General features: G+C 43.2%; 1 protein-coding gene across 1 annotated transcript; it reads right to left on the bottom strand.

Annotated features, from left to right (window-relative positions):
- Positions 1 to 7,095: 7,095 nt before the first annotated feature.
- On the bottom strand, positions 7,096 to 14,564 carry S100P (S100 calcium binding protein P). The gene is made up of 2 exons (XM_005300281.4): positions 14,356 to 14,564; positions 7,096 to 7,366 (listed from the first exon to the last, which is right to left on the bottom strand). The coding sequence occupies exons 1-2, from the start codon at positions 14,491 to 14,493 to the stop codon at positions 7,217 to 7,219; spliced, it is 288 nt and encodes a 95-aa protein (XP_005300338.1). The 5' UTR covers positions 14,494 to 14,564; the 3' UTR covers positions 7,096 to 7,216.
- Between the last annotated feature and the right edge of the window lie 250 nt (positions 14,565 to 14,814).

Raw genomic sequence — 14,814 nt, 5'->3', positions numbered from 1 at the left:
GCAAAGGGAAGGGAGGAATTTATTTCCTCACTCAAGACCAGGGGTGGCTCCACGGTTTTGGCCGCCCCAAGCAGCCAAACAAACAAAAAAGCCGCAATCGCGATCTGCGGCAGCAATTCGGCAGAAGGTCCTTCGCTCCGAGTAGGAGTGAGGGACCGTCTGCCCAATTGCCGCCGAACAGCTGGACGTGCCGCCCCTTTCTGAAGTGGCCGCCCCAATCACCTGCTTGGTAAGCTGGTGCCTGGAGCTGGCCCTGCTCAAGACTGCCTAGGCCTAAATGTGACACAGAAGAACAGTGCAGGGCACTTAGAATGATGTAGAATCAATGTATTTAGCATATAACAGTTTCTGTCACCTTTGTGACTCAGCATTTTGCATATTAATTATTTACAATGACAAAAGAGAAATATTAATGAGTCTGTGGGGAACTAAGGTAGATCAGGGTCAACCCCGATAACAAGGGATAATTGAGAAGTGCAATAGTGACACCCCCTCATTGATTAAGGCATCAATAGACTCTAAAAACATTTTCATCTGATCCAGCTTAGTCAGGATGGTAGCTACATTTAGGTCACAATAGGGGCTCTGAAATGAGGAACAATCGTGGGACCTTAACCGCTGCAATAAAGATCCAGGTGACTCTCTGAGAATTAAAGGAACAAGAAGGAAAGTTACTTTTTGTTACTGAAATGTTTCCAAAAGTCATGTATCTATCAAAAAGTGTGTAAGGTACGACCCCAGATTTAAATTATCTGCAAAATGAAGTCATTTTGCACAGCAAGGCTAAAGCCATGCTGGCAGCAATTGCAAAAGCAACCTGAAGGTTATCACATGCTTGGCTCTCCTGGTGCTCACAGTGGCCTTTACTGTGGTACTTCTGAAGAGGAATGTTGTAGTCAACTCGTGCTTCTCCCTGGGGGATACCTAGTTATTTCTCTGCCTCCCTTTAGGAACCAGAGACATTTTGCTCTTTCTGTGTGCACCAGTCAGTTGCTGCCTCAACTAACAATGCAGAGACCCCACTTCAGGCTGTCTTAAAATGAGAGAAAATGTTACTGGCAATTGCACCCAAATAGAAAGTTCTAAAATAATGGAAAACCCCCACACCTGTAGGGATGCTATGGAAAGGGACACTAGACAGACATTAAGCTTATTTACAGATTATTCAGTTATTTAGGCCTACAGAATATTGCTAGCTAGTCTCCTCTTTGAAGCTTGTCAGAGAGCTGTATGACCTCCACAGAGAAATGAGGCTCCTAGAGAACAAGGGCTGGGTGCTTCTCAGACTTCAGACACTGGTTGCTAGCACAGCTCTAGCCCTAATGGAGATGTGACCTAAGGTTTTTCAGATTGGTGGAGGGGGAGCCAAGTTGAGTGGAAAAGGAAAATAGATGGTATAAACCTAGGAAGGCAAGTGGAAACTCAGCCTGAAAAAAAGATATTTAAGAGAGTATTTACTAAATATTCTCCATAAATATTTTTTGTCTTATTGCTTACAATAGTCCCTTGGAAGCACTGAAGCTGAAATCCTTACCAAAGATATTTTACTCTATTGGGTAAAACTTGTTTGTTAGTTTAGTCTTGCTGGAAATCTAACAACTGATTTGGTTTAGAAAACAGGACAACCAAAAAAAGCCCACCATAACTATCATTACTAGGTCTTGCAACACAGGCTTATGAAGAAGTTCAGTAGGTCATATCTGAGATCTACCAACCTTGATGATATCCCACTGGAGGTTTAAAACATCTACTGCAGCAGATGGGCAATAGAGTGAAATGAAATTATTATGATAATTAACTTCTCTTCTAGATGTCAGCTCTTTTGAAGAGAAGACAAGTAGTGAAATAAGCAGAAACATTTGGCTCATTGTCTAAAATAAAGTCCATAAACTACTTTTCTTGACCAAACTATAGCTAAAGAATGTCAGCTCTTTATTTTAGTGCTTTCCTACAACAGGACCCCTTCAAAAAAGGAGAAGTGAGAAGAAGGGCAAATCTTCAGAAGAAATAAGAGCCAGCCTAATCCCAGAACCAAACCCAATTTAAACATTTTATAGGGCATTGCAGGGTAAGTATATCCCACCACAAGGCATCAATAGGGCAACCCTTTGGTGCCAGGCTGCATGAGTCAACAGAGTAGCCCTCCGGTGCTGGGCCACACAACCTAGTGATCAGAGTCAATAGGCCAGGGCAGGCAGCCCTCATCATCTATGGCCCCAGAACCTCCTGGCTGGGGCAAGTCAGCAATAAGCTTGGGCCTTGCTGCCAGAAGAGAGCAGGCTGCCACCCAATAGTGGGGTTGACAGCCATGGGTAGGGGCACCCAGGCCTTTCCTACTCCACCAGGTCCCTGTCAGTTGCAAGTAGTCCCACCATTGGGTCAGCAGTGATTCCACCAAAACACACTGACTCTATTCCCAGTACCACAGCCAGATCAATGTCTGGCTCCCCTGGGCTACTTCCTATCGTGTCTCCCCACTCTGTACTCTGCAGGTCCTCCATCTCCTTGGGAGTACTCAGAGGGCAAGACTTCCAGTAACTCCTTCCCCTCATGGACCTGAGGTGGACAGCTGGGTACTCTCCAGGGTCTTGACATAGCTGGTCTCCGTGGCCTGGGGCTCCAGCAGCTTCTGCACTAGCACCTGCAACACACATGCACACTCCTCTCTAGTCAGCCCAGACTGAGCTGGGCTACCCTCTTTTATAGTCTGCCTCCTGTTGGAGCATGCCCAACAAGGGCGAGGGGGTCTGGCCTCTTCGGCCCACAAGGTGTGGTTAACTCCTAAAGGGCCAGTGTGGGGTAAGTACACACCATCCCATGGGGTGAAGTAAACTTCCCTCTACCTGATCAAAGTGACATTCTGCTCCCTATTTGTGCAGCTACTTCACATATTTCCTAGTAGTGTCCTAGCAGGACTGGTAGTCTATGCTTAACCCTCTGCTGCTTTGGCTATCACAATCTCTGGGACTTCCTCTGGGGTCAGGTTTATGGTGGGAGGATAAAGTAACTTCATTGGAAACATTTTGGGGGTAAGTAGTACCTTGGGAAGGTAATTTCATTATATGAGGATGTGAGAATAGTATGTTAATTTTTCTTTATTCTTGGATCATTTCCTCTTTGGGCTCACTGAGTGAGGAGCCATTAATTGAATTTTCCATACTAAATTGAACTGAATATTTTGCACTGGGTTGCAGTTTTGCCCTATTACTCCCCCTTTCCCTGGTGTTGAGCATCCACATTTCCCAGTGACATGGGGCAGCTTTGTTGACTCTTCCCATATTACAGTGCAAGGCCACAATGCTGAAAACACTTATGTTTGTGTTTGATTTTACTACTGTGAGTAACCCCATTGAAATCAATCGGATTACTCATGATGATAAAGCTTAATACATGCATAAGTGTTTGCAGCATGGGGACCCATGTCAGAATAAACAGTGTGCAGGATAATACTTAATTCATTTCAAAGCACATCTGAAGTGGCATGTAGAGGGATAGTTTGGATACTCTGCCAGGGCTGTGAAAATATTGTAGCTCATCACAAGTCTGACCTAGTAGATAGAGCACTGGTCTGGGACCCAGGAGCCCTGGCTTCTATTCCCAACTCTGCTACTAGCCTGCTGAATGTTAGACAAGTCACTTTACCTTCTGTACCTCAATTTCCCCAGTAGTAAAATGGGGTTAATGATGCTTATCCTCCTTTCTAAAGCAATTTGAGATCTACTGATAAGTGCTTTAAGAGCTAGGTGTTATTATTTAAACTGTTTTAAGTTCTTCCATTTTAAGACTTTGGAAAAAGTTCATCTTTGTGCTGTTGTAGGCAGGGCTCATAAGACAAATCTCCTGGCTAAGGAGCCAAGTGGTTTGTGTGTCAGCAATGTGTCCTGTGAAAGGTGAGTTGAAATGGATGTCAATGAAGTTTAGAACCACACTGCAGCACTCTTATGTAGTTTATTAATTGAGGCAGATATTTTAACTTAAATGTCTGACATTGGGCACCTAAATTCAGGCGGCTCCAGTTGGTTCAATAATGACACATTAAATTTCGAGCTTCTTGGGTAATAAAAAAGTTGCATTTAGTGCCACTTACTGGTGAAAAGAAATTCATGATAACCACCAAGTGCTAGACTAATACAAGGATAAAATACACTGAAATAAATTCAAGATAAATCAGATATATTTCAACAGCCATTATCTACCTAGACTGCTGTAATGAATGTTGATATTAATACATAATTTTATATTTGTAATTTTGTTTTACCTATACTGGAGTAAGGACAACAGTGTTTTCTGTGTCTATGGATGTGTCAGAGACTCCCCATGAAAGGGGTGTATACCGTATTAGGAAAGGATACTAGGATTTTCTTGTAATAACAAGATATGAGGATCTGTGGGTAAGTCAACAAGAAGACACATTTCAGTGTAAAATCTGAAAAGTATGGCTCAGACATCCTAAAAAGTTCAGAGGTGTCGAAGAAGGAGACCACTCTGGAATCTGTGGATGGGTGTGAATTTTGTACATTTTCATAATGCAGCAAAGCTTTCTTTGAGGAAATCAACTCTTTAGTGTAAAGCAGTTAACTGTTAATTCTACTTTATGTGTGAGATTTGTTTGTTTGTACAGCTCTACAATACATGGTGGTGTAACAAATTTATAGTCATGTAGGAACTTAACAATTATCTCAATGTTCTGCATCATGGTCACTTGCAGCTTCACAGTGGCGGGGGAATAAAACTCAGCTCCTCCTGCTCTGAAAGAACAGGACTCCACTACTTGAGCTAAATGAGAATTTAGATTTGTTCTTAGCAGTATAGGAACTATAGCACACAGTTGAGATGTGATTCCTTCCATTAGATGGCAGTGGAGCTGCGCATGCTCTCTCTCAGCTCCCCACCCAGTTCATTACAATAGTATTTTATTAGAATATGAGGAGTGATAGAAAAACAGTTTTAATATATGATGCACACTAAGGGATCATTAGTATGGAGCAGCAAAGTCTACACAGACCACTTCATGTGCAATACACGTTAGTGTGCTTTAGAAATCACACCCGCACCTGTGACCCATCCCCATAGTGAGCATTGCTGCTAGGGTTGCCATCTCAGACATACAGAAAACCATGCCCCTGCCCTCTTTTCCCCACCTCACGCCAGCAGTGGTGCAGGTGGGAGGTCTCTAATTTCCTCACCTCCAACTGGGCTGCAGGCCCCTGTGCAGCAGGGGAAGAAGACAGCTGCAGGTCCTGTCAAATCTACAAGCAGCCAGCAGGGAAGATGGCCCCATAACAACAAACCCACCCAACCCCTTCCTCCTCAAGATGGCAAGAGAGAATCCAGCTGACCCTGGAGTGGAAAACAGAAGTCCTCCGGGGGAGGCCTTCCTTTTAAAGGGCCAGGCCCATGGGAAGTCTCTGCTGAGTAGTTCTTCCCCTTTCACTCCTTGTGCTGGGTAGCAGGGAGAGAGCAAAAATAACCTGGCTCCACTTCACTGGCAACCATCCAGGCAGAACAAAATCAGGCCAGGATGGTTAAAAACTGGCCAGGTGACAACCCTAATTCCTTCACCATGTAGACAAGCCCTAAGGTCAGTCTTGAAGGCAAAGTCAGCGCTGCTTGCGGGGGAAGATGACGGCCAGGCAAAAGGAAGGATGTCAGACTTACAATGCAGCCAGAAAATAATTTTGTGCACCTACCCCTTTCTGCTCATTTCCAAAGTTGATGCTTTGAGAATTGCTATACAAATGAACATACCAAGCATTCAGCTTTTCTTCAGAACTGCTGGGGTTAGCGCTGGTGTAATTAGCGCTGAAGTAGGATTTACTCAGTCAAGGTACACAAACAAGGCCAGACAGTTCACCCTAACAGGACTCAGCAGGAAAGGAGAAACGATAGTCTTGTAGTTAAAGCACAGGCCTGGACTTGGATGATTTGGGTCCTACTTCTGTCTCTGCCACTGACTTCCTGTGTGACCTTGAACCAGAGTTTTACAACACTGCTTGGGTACGTTTTAGTTGCACTGTGCAGTCACATTGATTCTACATACACAGTGCCCTCATATTGTACATGTAGTTCAGAAAATATGGCCCTAATTCTGCTGCACCTTAGTTTCCTCCTGTGTAAAATGGAGATAATACCTCACAAAAGAACTGTGAGGATAAATTCATTTTGTAAAGTGCTTTGGATCCTCAGATGGAAGGACGTTCAAAGTATTATTGTTCACCTTATACTTAGGCCTTGTTCAAACGAGAGAAGTTACACCCGTTCTTTCCCACCCAAGGCCAGCGCAACCCATTAGGCGACCTAGGCGGTCGCCTAGGGCACTACAATTTGGGGGGCGGTGACTGCGGCAGTATTTCGGCGGCGGGACCTTCCGCCGCCTCTGTGGGGGGTGGCATTTCGGGGCGGGACCTTCCGCCACCTAGGGTGGCAGAAAAGCTGGCGGTGCTCCTGTTCCCACCCAATTGACTGAATAGCACTTTGAATCCATGCACATAAGTGCTTCAGTCAATTGTTGGGGAGGCAACAGTCACTGTAATTTGGGTCTGGTCTACCCACAGGTTTTGTACCAATGCAATTTTGCCATTTAGGGGGGTGATTTTTTTAAAATTTTTACTGACCTACGTATACCATATCATCCATAGTATGGATACATTTATACTGTCATAAAGGTGCCTTATACTGCTTTAGCTTTTTTCCCCTTCTGAAATGGGAATTAGCTATCCTGGTATAAGCACCTTTATACTGATATAACCACGTCCACACTAGGGAGGTTGTACCTCCTAGACCTTAACAATACTGATAGGGTTAAAGTGGTACATCCTGGGTGTGCAGATGAGCCATTATCCTAAAATGTTGTAGGGGTAAGGCCTCAATCAATTGAGACTCAGTGGATTGTGGCACAATCAGTGCACTGCACCTCCAACAGCTGTTATCCTTAGGGGAGCTCTGAGATAAAATTCTCCATTATGAATAAAAACAGAATTTTAAAAACGAAGGGGTATAAACCACATTTTTTCCAGAGAGAGAGAGAGAGAGAGAGAGAGAGCGCGTGCAATAAATATACACAACAAGAATGCTAAAAATAGCATTTTATTAACATGCAAGACAGGGAGTAAACAGTATGATTAAACAGTATTTCAGTATATGTATCAAATAAAGCTAGCAATAACATTAGCATATGGAATACAGCAAAAGACCAGCTTCTTATGAGTGTTTTATATTATTTGGGTCCTTTCTGCTCAAAATATTTATGACAGCAGCAAGTCATGGCTGCCACAAAGATGACAAATTCATTGAAGTCTACTTCAGAATCTCCATTTTCATCCAGACCCTTGAAGAGTTTGTCAACAGCTTCCTTATCTTTCCCGGACTAAAAGAGAAAAGAAGCAGTCCATAGTGAGACATGCAATTTATTCTGAGGTCCTAAAAGCAGCAGCAAAATTGTAAGTTACTTGAACAATAGCAATGATGTGGTGTGGATCCAAACATCTTAGTATGAGTGTGTGTAGGCTTTAGGGGCACCACCTGGTCCCTGGTGAAGAATCAGCTCAGTTTCTTTGTACCTTTCCACAGGTGATTAAGGGGCTAACTATAGATTTGTTTAGGGTTACCATACATCTGTTTTTTCCCGGACATGTCCGGCTTTTTGGTAATCAAACCCCCATCCGGGGGGAATTGCCAAAAAGCCGAACATGTCTGGGAAAAATACTGCCGGCCGGGCACTTCCCCTCCTGCGGCTGCTGTGCTCCTCCCCTGACTCTTCAGCTCTGTTTAAGAGCCGAGCTGCCCGAGCGCTACCGGCAGCTCCCATGCCTCCAGACCCTGAGCCGCTGGCCGGGCACTTCCCTTCCCGGGCTCCGGGGGCTCCGGGTCCAGAGGCAAGGGGGCTGCCCGAAGCCGGAGCGCTCGGGCAGCTTGGCTCTTAAACAGAGCCGAAGAGTCGGGGGGGAGCACAGCAGCCAGAGCCCGGGAGGGGAAGTGCCCGGCAGGAGGCGCAGGGTCCGGAGGCATGGGGGCTGCCCGAAGCCCGAGCGCTACCGGCTTCACGGTTTGCCGGGCAGCCTCCAGACCCTGCGCCCCTGGCTGGGCACTTCCCCTCATGGGCTCCAGCTGCGCTGGGGAAGCGCCGGCCGGGGGTGCAGGTTTGGGGGCTGCCCAGCAAACCGTGAAGCCGGTAGCGCTTGGGCAGCCCTTTTCACGTGGCTGGGAGGGAGGAGGGGGAGTTAGGGCGGGGACTTTGGGGAAAGGGCGGGGAATGGACGGAGTTGGGGCGGGGCTGGGGATGGGAAAGGGGCAGGGCCAGGGCCCCGTGGAGTGTCCTCTTTTTTATTTTTTTAAATATGGTAACCCTAGATTTGTTGCTTAGTATCAGGGGGTAGCCTTGTTAGTCAGTATCCACAAAAACAACAAGGAGTCCGGTGGCACCTTAAAGACTAACAGATCTATTTGGGCATAAGCTTTTGTGGGTAAAACACCTCACTTCTTCAGATGCATAAAGTGAAAATTACAGATGCAGGCATTATATTGTGTTTTACTTCAGTTAACTTGTTTTGATTTCTGGTTAGGTTCCTTTAGGAAAAAAAATCCTGGCTGACTTCCCCAGGGCTTTGTTTCTGCTGAGTCATTCCACCAGCTCACACTAGGATATGCAGAACTTTGGAACTCTGTGTTATGCTAATACAAGGCTCTGTGAGAATAGTATCTGGCTAAGAGAGGTGAAAACGTTATCTACTAACTAGCTGATCTTGTTGGAGAAAACAGAACAATACTTGGAAAACTATGGGGCCCAAATCCTCCTCTCATTGAGGTCAATGCCAAAAGTTCCATTGGCTTCAAATGGAGCAGGTCCATGGGTTCATAAAAGTTGTGTGTGTGCACGCACATTTAAAAGGTCTGTGACCCAAATCCTGTCCTTAAAAGGTATATTTATATATATGGAATGAATAATTAAATGCTGTAGCTATCAACAAATCTATAGGTGCATGTATTGTACCTGCTTTAAAGACATGTTTAATGACCTAACTTGCATAATGCTAAAGATGCTAAACAAGATACTCCAACCCCAGCTAAAATCTTCACACCTGAATTTAAAAACATCCTTTCGCAGCCTGCTCCCTCAAAGAAAGAAAAGAAAAAAAAATGAAAATCCTTAATAAAATACATCTGTTTGAACTATACTAGAAGGTCAACAAACAGGCTCTGTTGGGCCAAGAATGGGAGCATTAAAATAAGGCCTCTTCATTGAGAACAACCTGTATGCAGCCCCCACATGTGAACATTTTGGGATTGTCATCTTGAGTGTTCCAGTTGATCTTAGTGACTTGAACATGTTAGTCACGAGGAGCTGTGCACACAAAAGACAGACTCTGAAGCATTCATTAGTAAAGCTAATTTTGAGTTATGGGATGAAAAAATGGTATCCTAGTCATGTCCTTTTTGTTTTCAGCCTATCATAATTTAAATTGACCAACTTGTTTCAAACTGCCCACAACAATTAACCTCTGGCTGAGATTAAACATGACAATTTCCAGGAAAAAAATTATTTATTTTGAGAATGTTTTAAAGATTTTTTTTTTTTTTAAAGGATTACAACAGGTCTTCAAGCTTGAGTAGAGCTGGGTGAATAATGGAGCCTTTGGTTTGCTGGCCATTTCAAAAAGTCTGAAACAATGTGGTTAGGTTCAAACAAAATTGAAATGTTTTATTTTAATTTTGTCCATTTTAAAATGTTTTTGAATTTAATGTAAAATTCAGGAAATATGTTTAGAAAAATGTTGAAATGAAATGTTTTGATTATTCAGATTTTTTTAAAATTAACAATGGAGCCAAATCGGCACAAATTCATGAAACATTTTGATTTTTCAAAATATACATTTTCACTAAAAAAAAAAAATTCAGTTTTAATCTGCACCCCGGCGATGATTTGTTCCAATCATAGAATATCAGGGTTGGAAGGGACCGCAGGAGGTCATCTAGTCCAACCCCCTGCTCAAAGCATGACCAATCCCCAACTAAATCATCCCAGCCAGGGCTTTGTCAAGCCAGGCCTTAAAAACCTCTAAGGATGGAGATTCCACCACCTCCCCCTAGTGCTTCACCCAGCGGCGGCTCCAGGCACCAGCGCTCCAAGCGCGTGCCTGGGATGGCAAGCCGTGGGGGGTGCCCTGCCGGTCCCTGAGAGGGTGGCAGTCAGGCATACTTTGGTGGTATGCCTGCGGGAGGTCCACCAGTCCTGTGGCTTCGGTGGCAATTCGGCGGCGAGTACGCCGAAGCCGCGGGACCAGCGGACCTCCCGCAGGCATGCCACCGAAGGCTACCTGACTGCCGTGCTTGGGGCGGCAAAAAAGCTAGATCCGCCCCTGGCTTCACCACCCTCCTAGTGAAATAGTGTTTCCTAATATCCAACCTAGACTTCCCCCACTGCAAGTTGAGACCATTACTCCTTGTTCTGTCATCTGCCACTACTGAGAACAGTCTAGATCCATCCCCTTTAGAACCCCCTTTCGGGTAGTTGAAAGCAGCTATCAAATCCCCCCTCATTCTTCTCTTCTGCAGACTAAACAATCCCAGTTCCCTCAGCCTCTCCTCATAAGTCATGTGCTCCAGCCCCCTAATCATTTTTGTTGCCCTCCGCTGGACTTTTTCCAATTTTTCCACATCCTTCTTGTAGTGTGGGGCCCAAAACTGGACACAATGAATTTAAGAGGATGCAGTTTTTATAATAAACAGAGGATGGCAGTAGAGACCTATACAATATAATTAACTAAAATACTGTGGTTTTGTTGAAGCTAGATTTTATATAAATATGAAATTGTGTAAATATTGATCAGTTTTACTGTGAATTTTAAATACTTAACTTCATTGAAATCTGAAGGGTTTGAAGAGTCAGAGTCTAATTAGTTCAATAATCATTTTATTTTTCACTGATTTAATGTAATTTTTTTAAATAAAATGAGGAATTATAACCTGAGATATGCCAAAAACTCACCAGAAATACAGTTATGTGAATAGTCCTGGCTGAACAATATATGATCAAAATTTTGTTCCTTTCTTTTTTTCAAATTATGCATAAACAGATTTAATTTTAAGTTATTCAATGAATTATTTGTGGAGCCCTGTCCATACCCAGGGTCCCTGGTGGGTTGTACTGGGGCAGCTAGCTTGCACTGAAGTCCATGCCACCGCATCCTCACTAGTATTATTATCCATACTAGATTAAAGCTACCGTGGATATGCCTACTTGTGTTACAATTACACCTTAATTTGTTGTGTAGATGCACACAATAAAGCAGAGCTCTTGCAAATAGCTGAAGCCCTGAGTGATCACTGAACATCATACACAGATCTTAGTGCTCTAAGAATGCATGCACAGTTGTTTGGAAGTTCAGTGTTGGGTGTGTACAAAATGGAACCACTTTTTGAACATTTGGCCCTAGGCTGTGGCAATTAATGGGAAAGATTTTACTTTTAGGCAAACAAATGTAACTCCTGTGAGGCACCAGGATGTGTAAAAGCAGAATTTGGCCCAACAGCTTTATGAAATTTTTGGTGATATAAAAGAAATGGAAACAATCAAGAATGACAGTTATGACTTCGAACCAAGTAAAATTGTTATTGTACAAGTAAAGTGAAATGCAGTAAATAAGGAGACCCAATAGTGGGAAGTGAAGTTAAACTTTTGCATTTACATCCTGGGAAGCTAACACACATTATGGGTGGTGATTTTAACATTTGTTAATTTGCAAGAAAGATTGTGAATTTTTTAAAATAAAAATGTATTTTCTCTTCTAACTTGACCTTCACTAACCTTTGCTGCTAAATAGTAATCTCTCTTTTAAAAAAACCCCAAACCACTAAATCTGGAAGCTGAGTCTGAATACTGCAATAAGCAAGCCATAGTAGGGATTAAACTCAGCCCAGTTCAGCAAAATGTGCATTAGCCATCTTTATGCTGCAGAGACTTGTGCAAGACTTCAATAATCCCCAAAATGATACAAGGACACTCGCCGCAGCTACAGGTATGGTCCCATATTGCAGTAGCTTGACCTAATGGGCCAAATTCTTTCCTTACATATGCATGCCTTACTGCTCAATGAGAACCAGGTGTCTATATGTGAAGCCATGATTTCCCTTTACTGAATGAAGTTTGATAAAAACAAGTCTGTATAATAGTCTAAAAATATATGAATGCAATTAAATTCAAGTCAAGTCACAAATTTTAGGAATGGATTATTGGTGGCTATGGCCAAATGCAAACATATTATTTAGAGCTCCCCAGAAAATGATAGTGGAAATATTTCTGTTTCCTAATTGAAAAGTCAAAAGACATGACATTTTTTAAGGAAGTAAATAAAAAAAAATTCCATTGCAGGGGAACTGAAGTATAATTTTTCAGCTGCCAGGCTGAAAGGCTATTGTCAATTTCAAAAATTTGGAAAAAAAATGTGGCTAGGTTGGAACAAAAGTCTTCACTTTGAAAGTGAAATTGACAAGAGCCTTCCAGCCCAGCTGCCTGAGAAACAGGGAGCTGGGGCATTCAGCCTTTCTGGCCTGGGGGCCGGAGTGGGTGTGCGGGAGGCGGGGAGACAGAGTTTTCCAGCTCTCTGGACCCTAGACCAGGGGGGAGGTGGGGAGGCTGGGGGCTTGGGCTCTCTCTCTCCCCAGCTAGTGCTGGAGGCTGATAGCCGGAGGGCAGAGAGCCAGGGTAATCAGCCTCTGCAGCCCTTCTGGAAAGATTTGTCAGACAGGAGCCTTCCAACAGGAAAGCAGGCAAACTGTCATTTTGATTTTCCCAATGGAAAATTGAAATTTTTCATCAAAAGTGAAATTTTCTCACAGGAAATTTCAGTTTTGTGAAAAAGATGTTTTTAATTGGAAAATCATTCTGACAAAAATTTTCCAACCACCTCTAATGTTACTGTTTTCTAGAAGGTTTCAGAGTAGCAGCCATGTTAGTCTGTATCCGCAAAAAGAACAGGAGTACTTGTGGCACCTTAGAGACTAACAAATTTATTAGAGCATAAGCTTTCGTGGGCTACAGCCCACTTCTTCGGATGCATAGAATGGAACATATATTGAGGAGATATATATACACACACACATACAGAGAGCATGAACAGGTGGGAGTTGTCTTACCAACTCTGGGAGGCCAATTAAGTAAGAGAAAAAAAAAACTTTTGAAGTGATAATCAAGATAGCCCAGTACAGACCGTTTGATAAGAAGTGTGAGAATACTTACAAGGGGAGATAGATTTTCTAGAAAATATCCTTTGCAACTTAATGTTATTAAGAATGGTAAATATCTCATGATGCCACATTACAGAGCGTGGAATACTTCTCTACACTGACACTTTACAGTGCTGCAACTTTCTCGCTCAGGGGTGTGAAAAAACACCCCCGAGTGCTGCAAGTTTCAGCACTGTAAAGCGCCAGTGTAGACAGTAGCTACGCCCCTCGTGGAGGTGGTTTTTTAAGAACGCGCTGTGCCACGACTACAAAAGTGGCAGCGCTTTAATGTTGCCAGTGAAGACGTGCTACAGAGATAGATGAAAAATACTTAAGAGCACATTCTGATTATTTAACAATGCTGTTATCTGAAACATGTTCGTTATTTCTTTCCCTTTATTTGTTATTAAGAAGGACACTTCACAAACAGTTCTTCCAAGTTCATCTACTCTGTCCCACTGCTGCTTATATACCATACTTGTATACATGCTCAGATATCACAGTAAGAAGTGTGGTATAAATGCCTAGACCAAGAGACTCCCCATTTGTTGTCATTATATTCAATTGTTAGCATCACAATCCTTTTTCACAGCAGTTAATTGAGACATCATATGGGATTACAAATTCTGGTGGGGAGTAAACAACAGGAGCAGATGACTTCTGAAGAAGTAAATATTCTGTTTAAATACCATTGCCCTGAAAACTAGAGAGAGGAATAAGAAATACAGAAAACCTGACAATCAGTATTGAGTCTGACTACTGCATTCAGTTGTGTGATCTGCGTTCACTTTCAAAGCCACATTGTCAGCATGGGATAGCTTGGGGTGGGGAGGGATAGCTCAGTGGTTTGAGCATTGGCCTGCTAAACCCAGGGTTGTGAACTCAATCCTTGAGGGGGCCATTTAGCAAACTGGGGTAAAAATCTGTCTGGGGATTAGTCCTGCTTTGAGGAGGGGGTTAGACTAGATGACCTCCTGAGGTCCCTTCCAACCCTGATATTCTAAAAGATCCCACACAACTTCCCTTAACAGTAATGATTTCTGTAGCCAATTCCCTGCACAAAACACCAAAAATGTCTCTCTCCATATTGCTTTAAGTCTATTACAGAGAAAATATACTGAACCATCACTTTACCGAGAGGAAGTTGGGTAGCTCTTTTTCCAGGAGGGTCTTTAGTTCTCCTTTGGTGAGGGTTTGCTTATTGCCTTCAGCCCCAGAATACTTGTCAAAGACATCAATGATCATTCCCATTGCAGTTTCCAGTTCAGACATCTTTGCTAATGGATTCTGGCTTCCTTCTTTGTGTGAATAGCCTCTGGCCCTTCTTTAGAGAGTAGAGACTGAACGGGTTCTGGGGTGCTTTATATAGCTATCACATCTCATTGTTATACAGTGAGTGGAGCCAGTTAGCAAATATTTACACCTTAAGCACTGCTTTTCATCATCTAGGTGCAGCTTGAAACCAAATTCCTTTATAAAGAAATTCAATTCAAAATTCAAGCTTTATCAGTAGGGCAGAGCTGGAACAATGATTTATACATCACCATAAACCAGCCACTCCTTCAAGATTAAGTGTGATTCAATGTAAGCTTT

The sequence above is a fragment of the Chrysemys picta genome, chromosome 5 (genome assembly GCF_011386835.1).
Source record: "Chrysemys picta bellii isolate R12L10 chromosome 5, ASM1138683v2, whole genome shotgun sequence".
Classification (NCBI taxonomy): Eukaryota; Metazoa; Chordata; order Testudines; family Emydidae; genus Chrysemys; species Chrysemys picta.
Note: the sequence above shows the minus strand (reverse complement) of the source record. Positions and strands in the feature narration are given on the sequence as shown.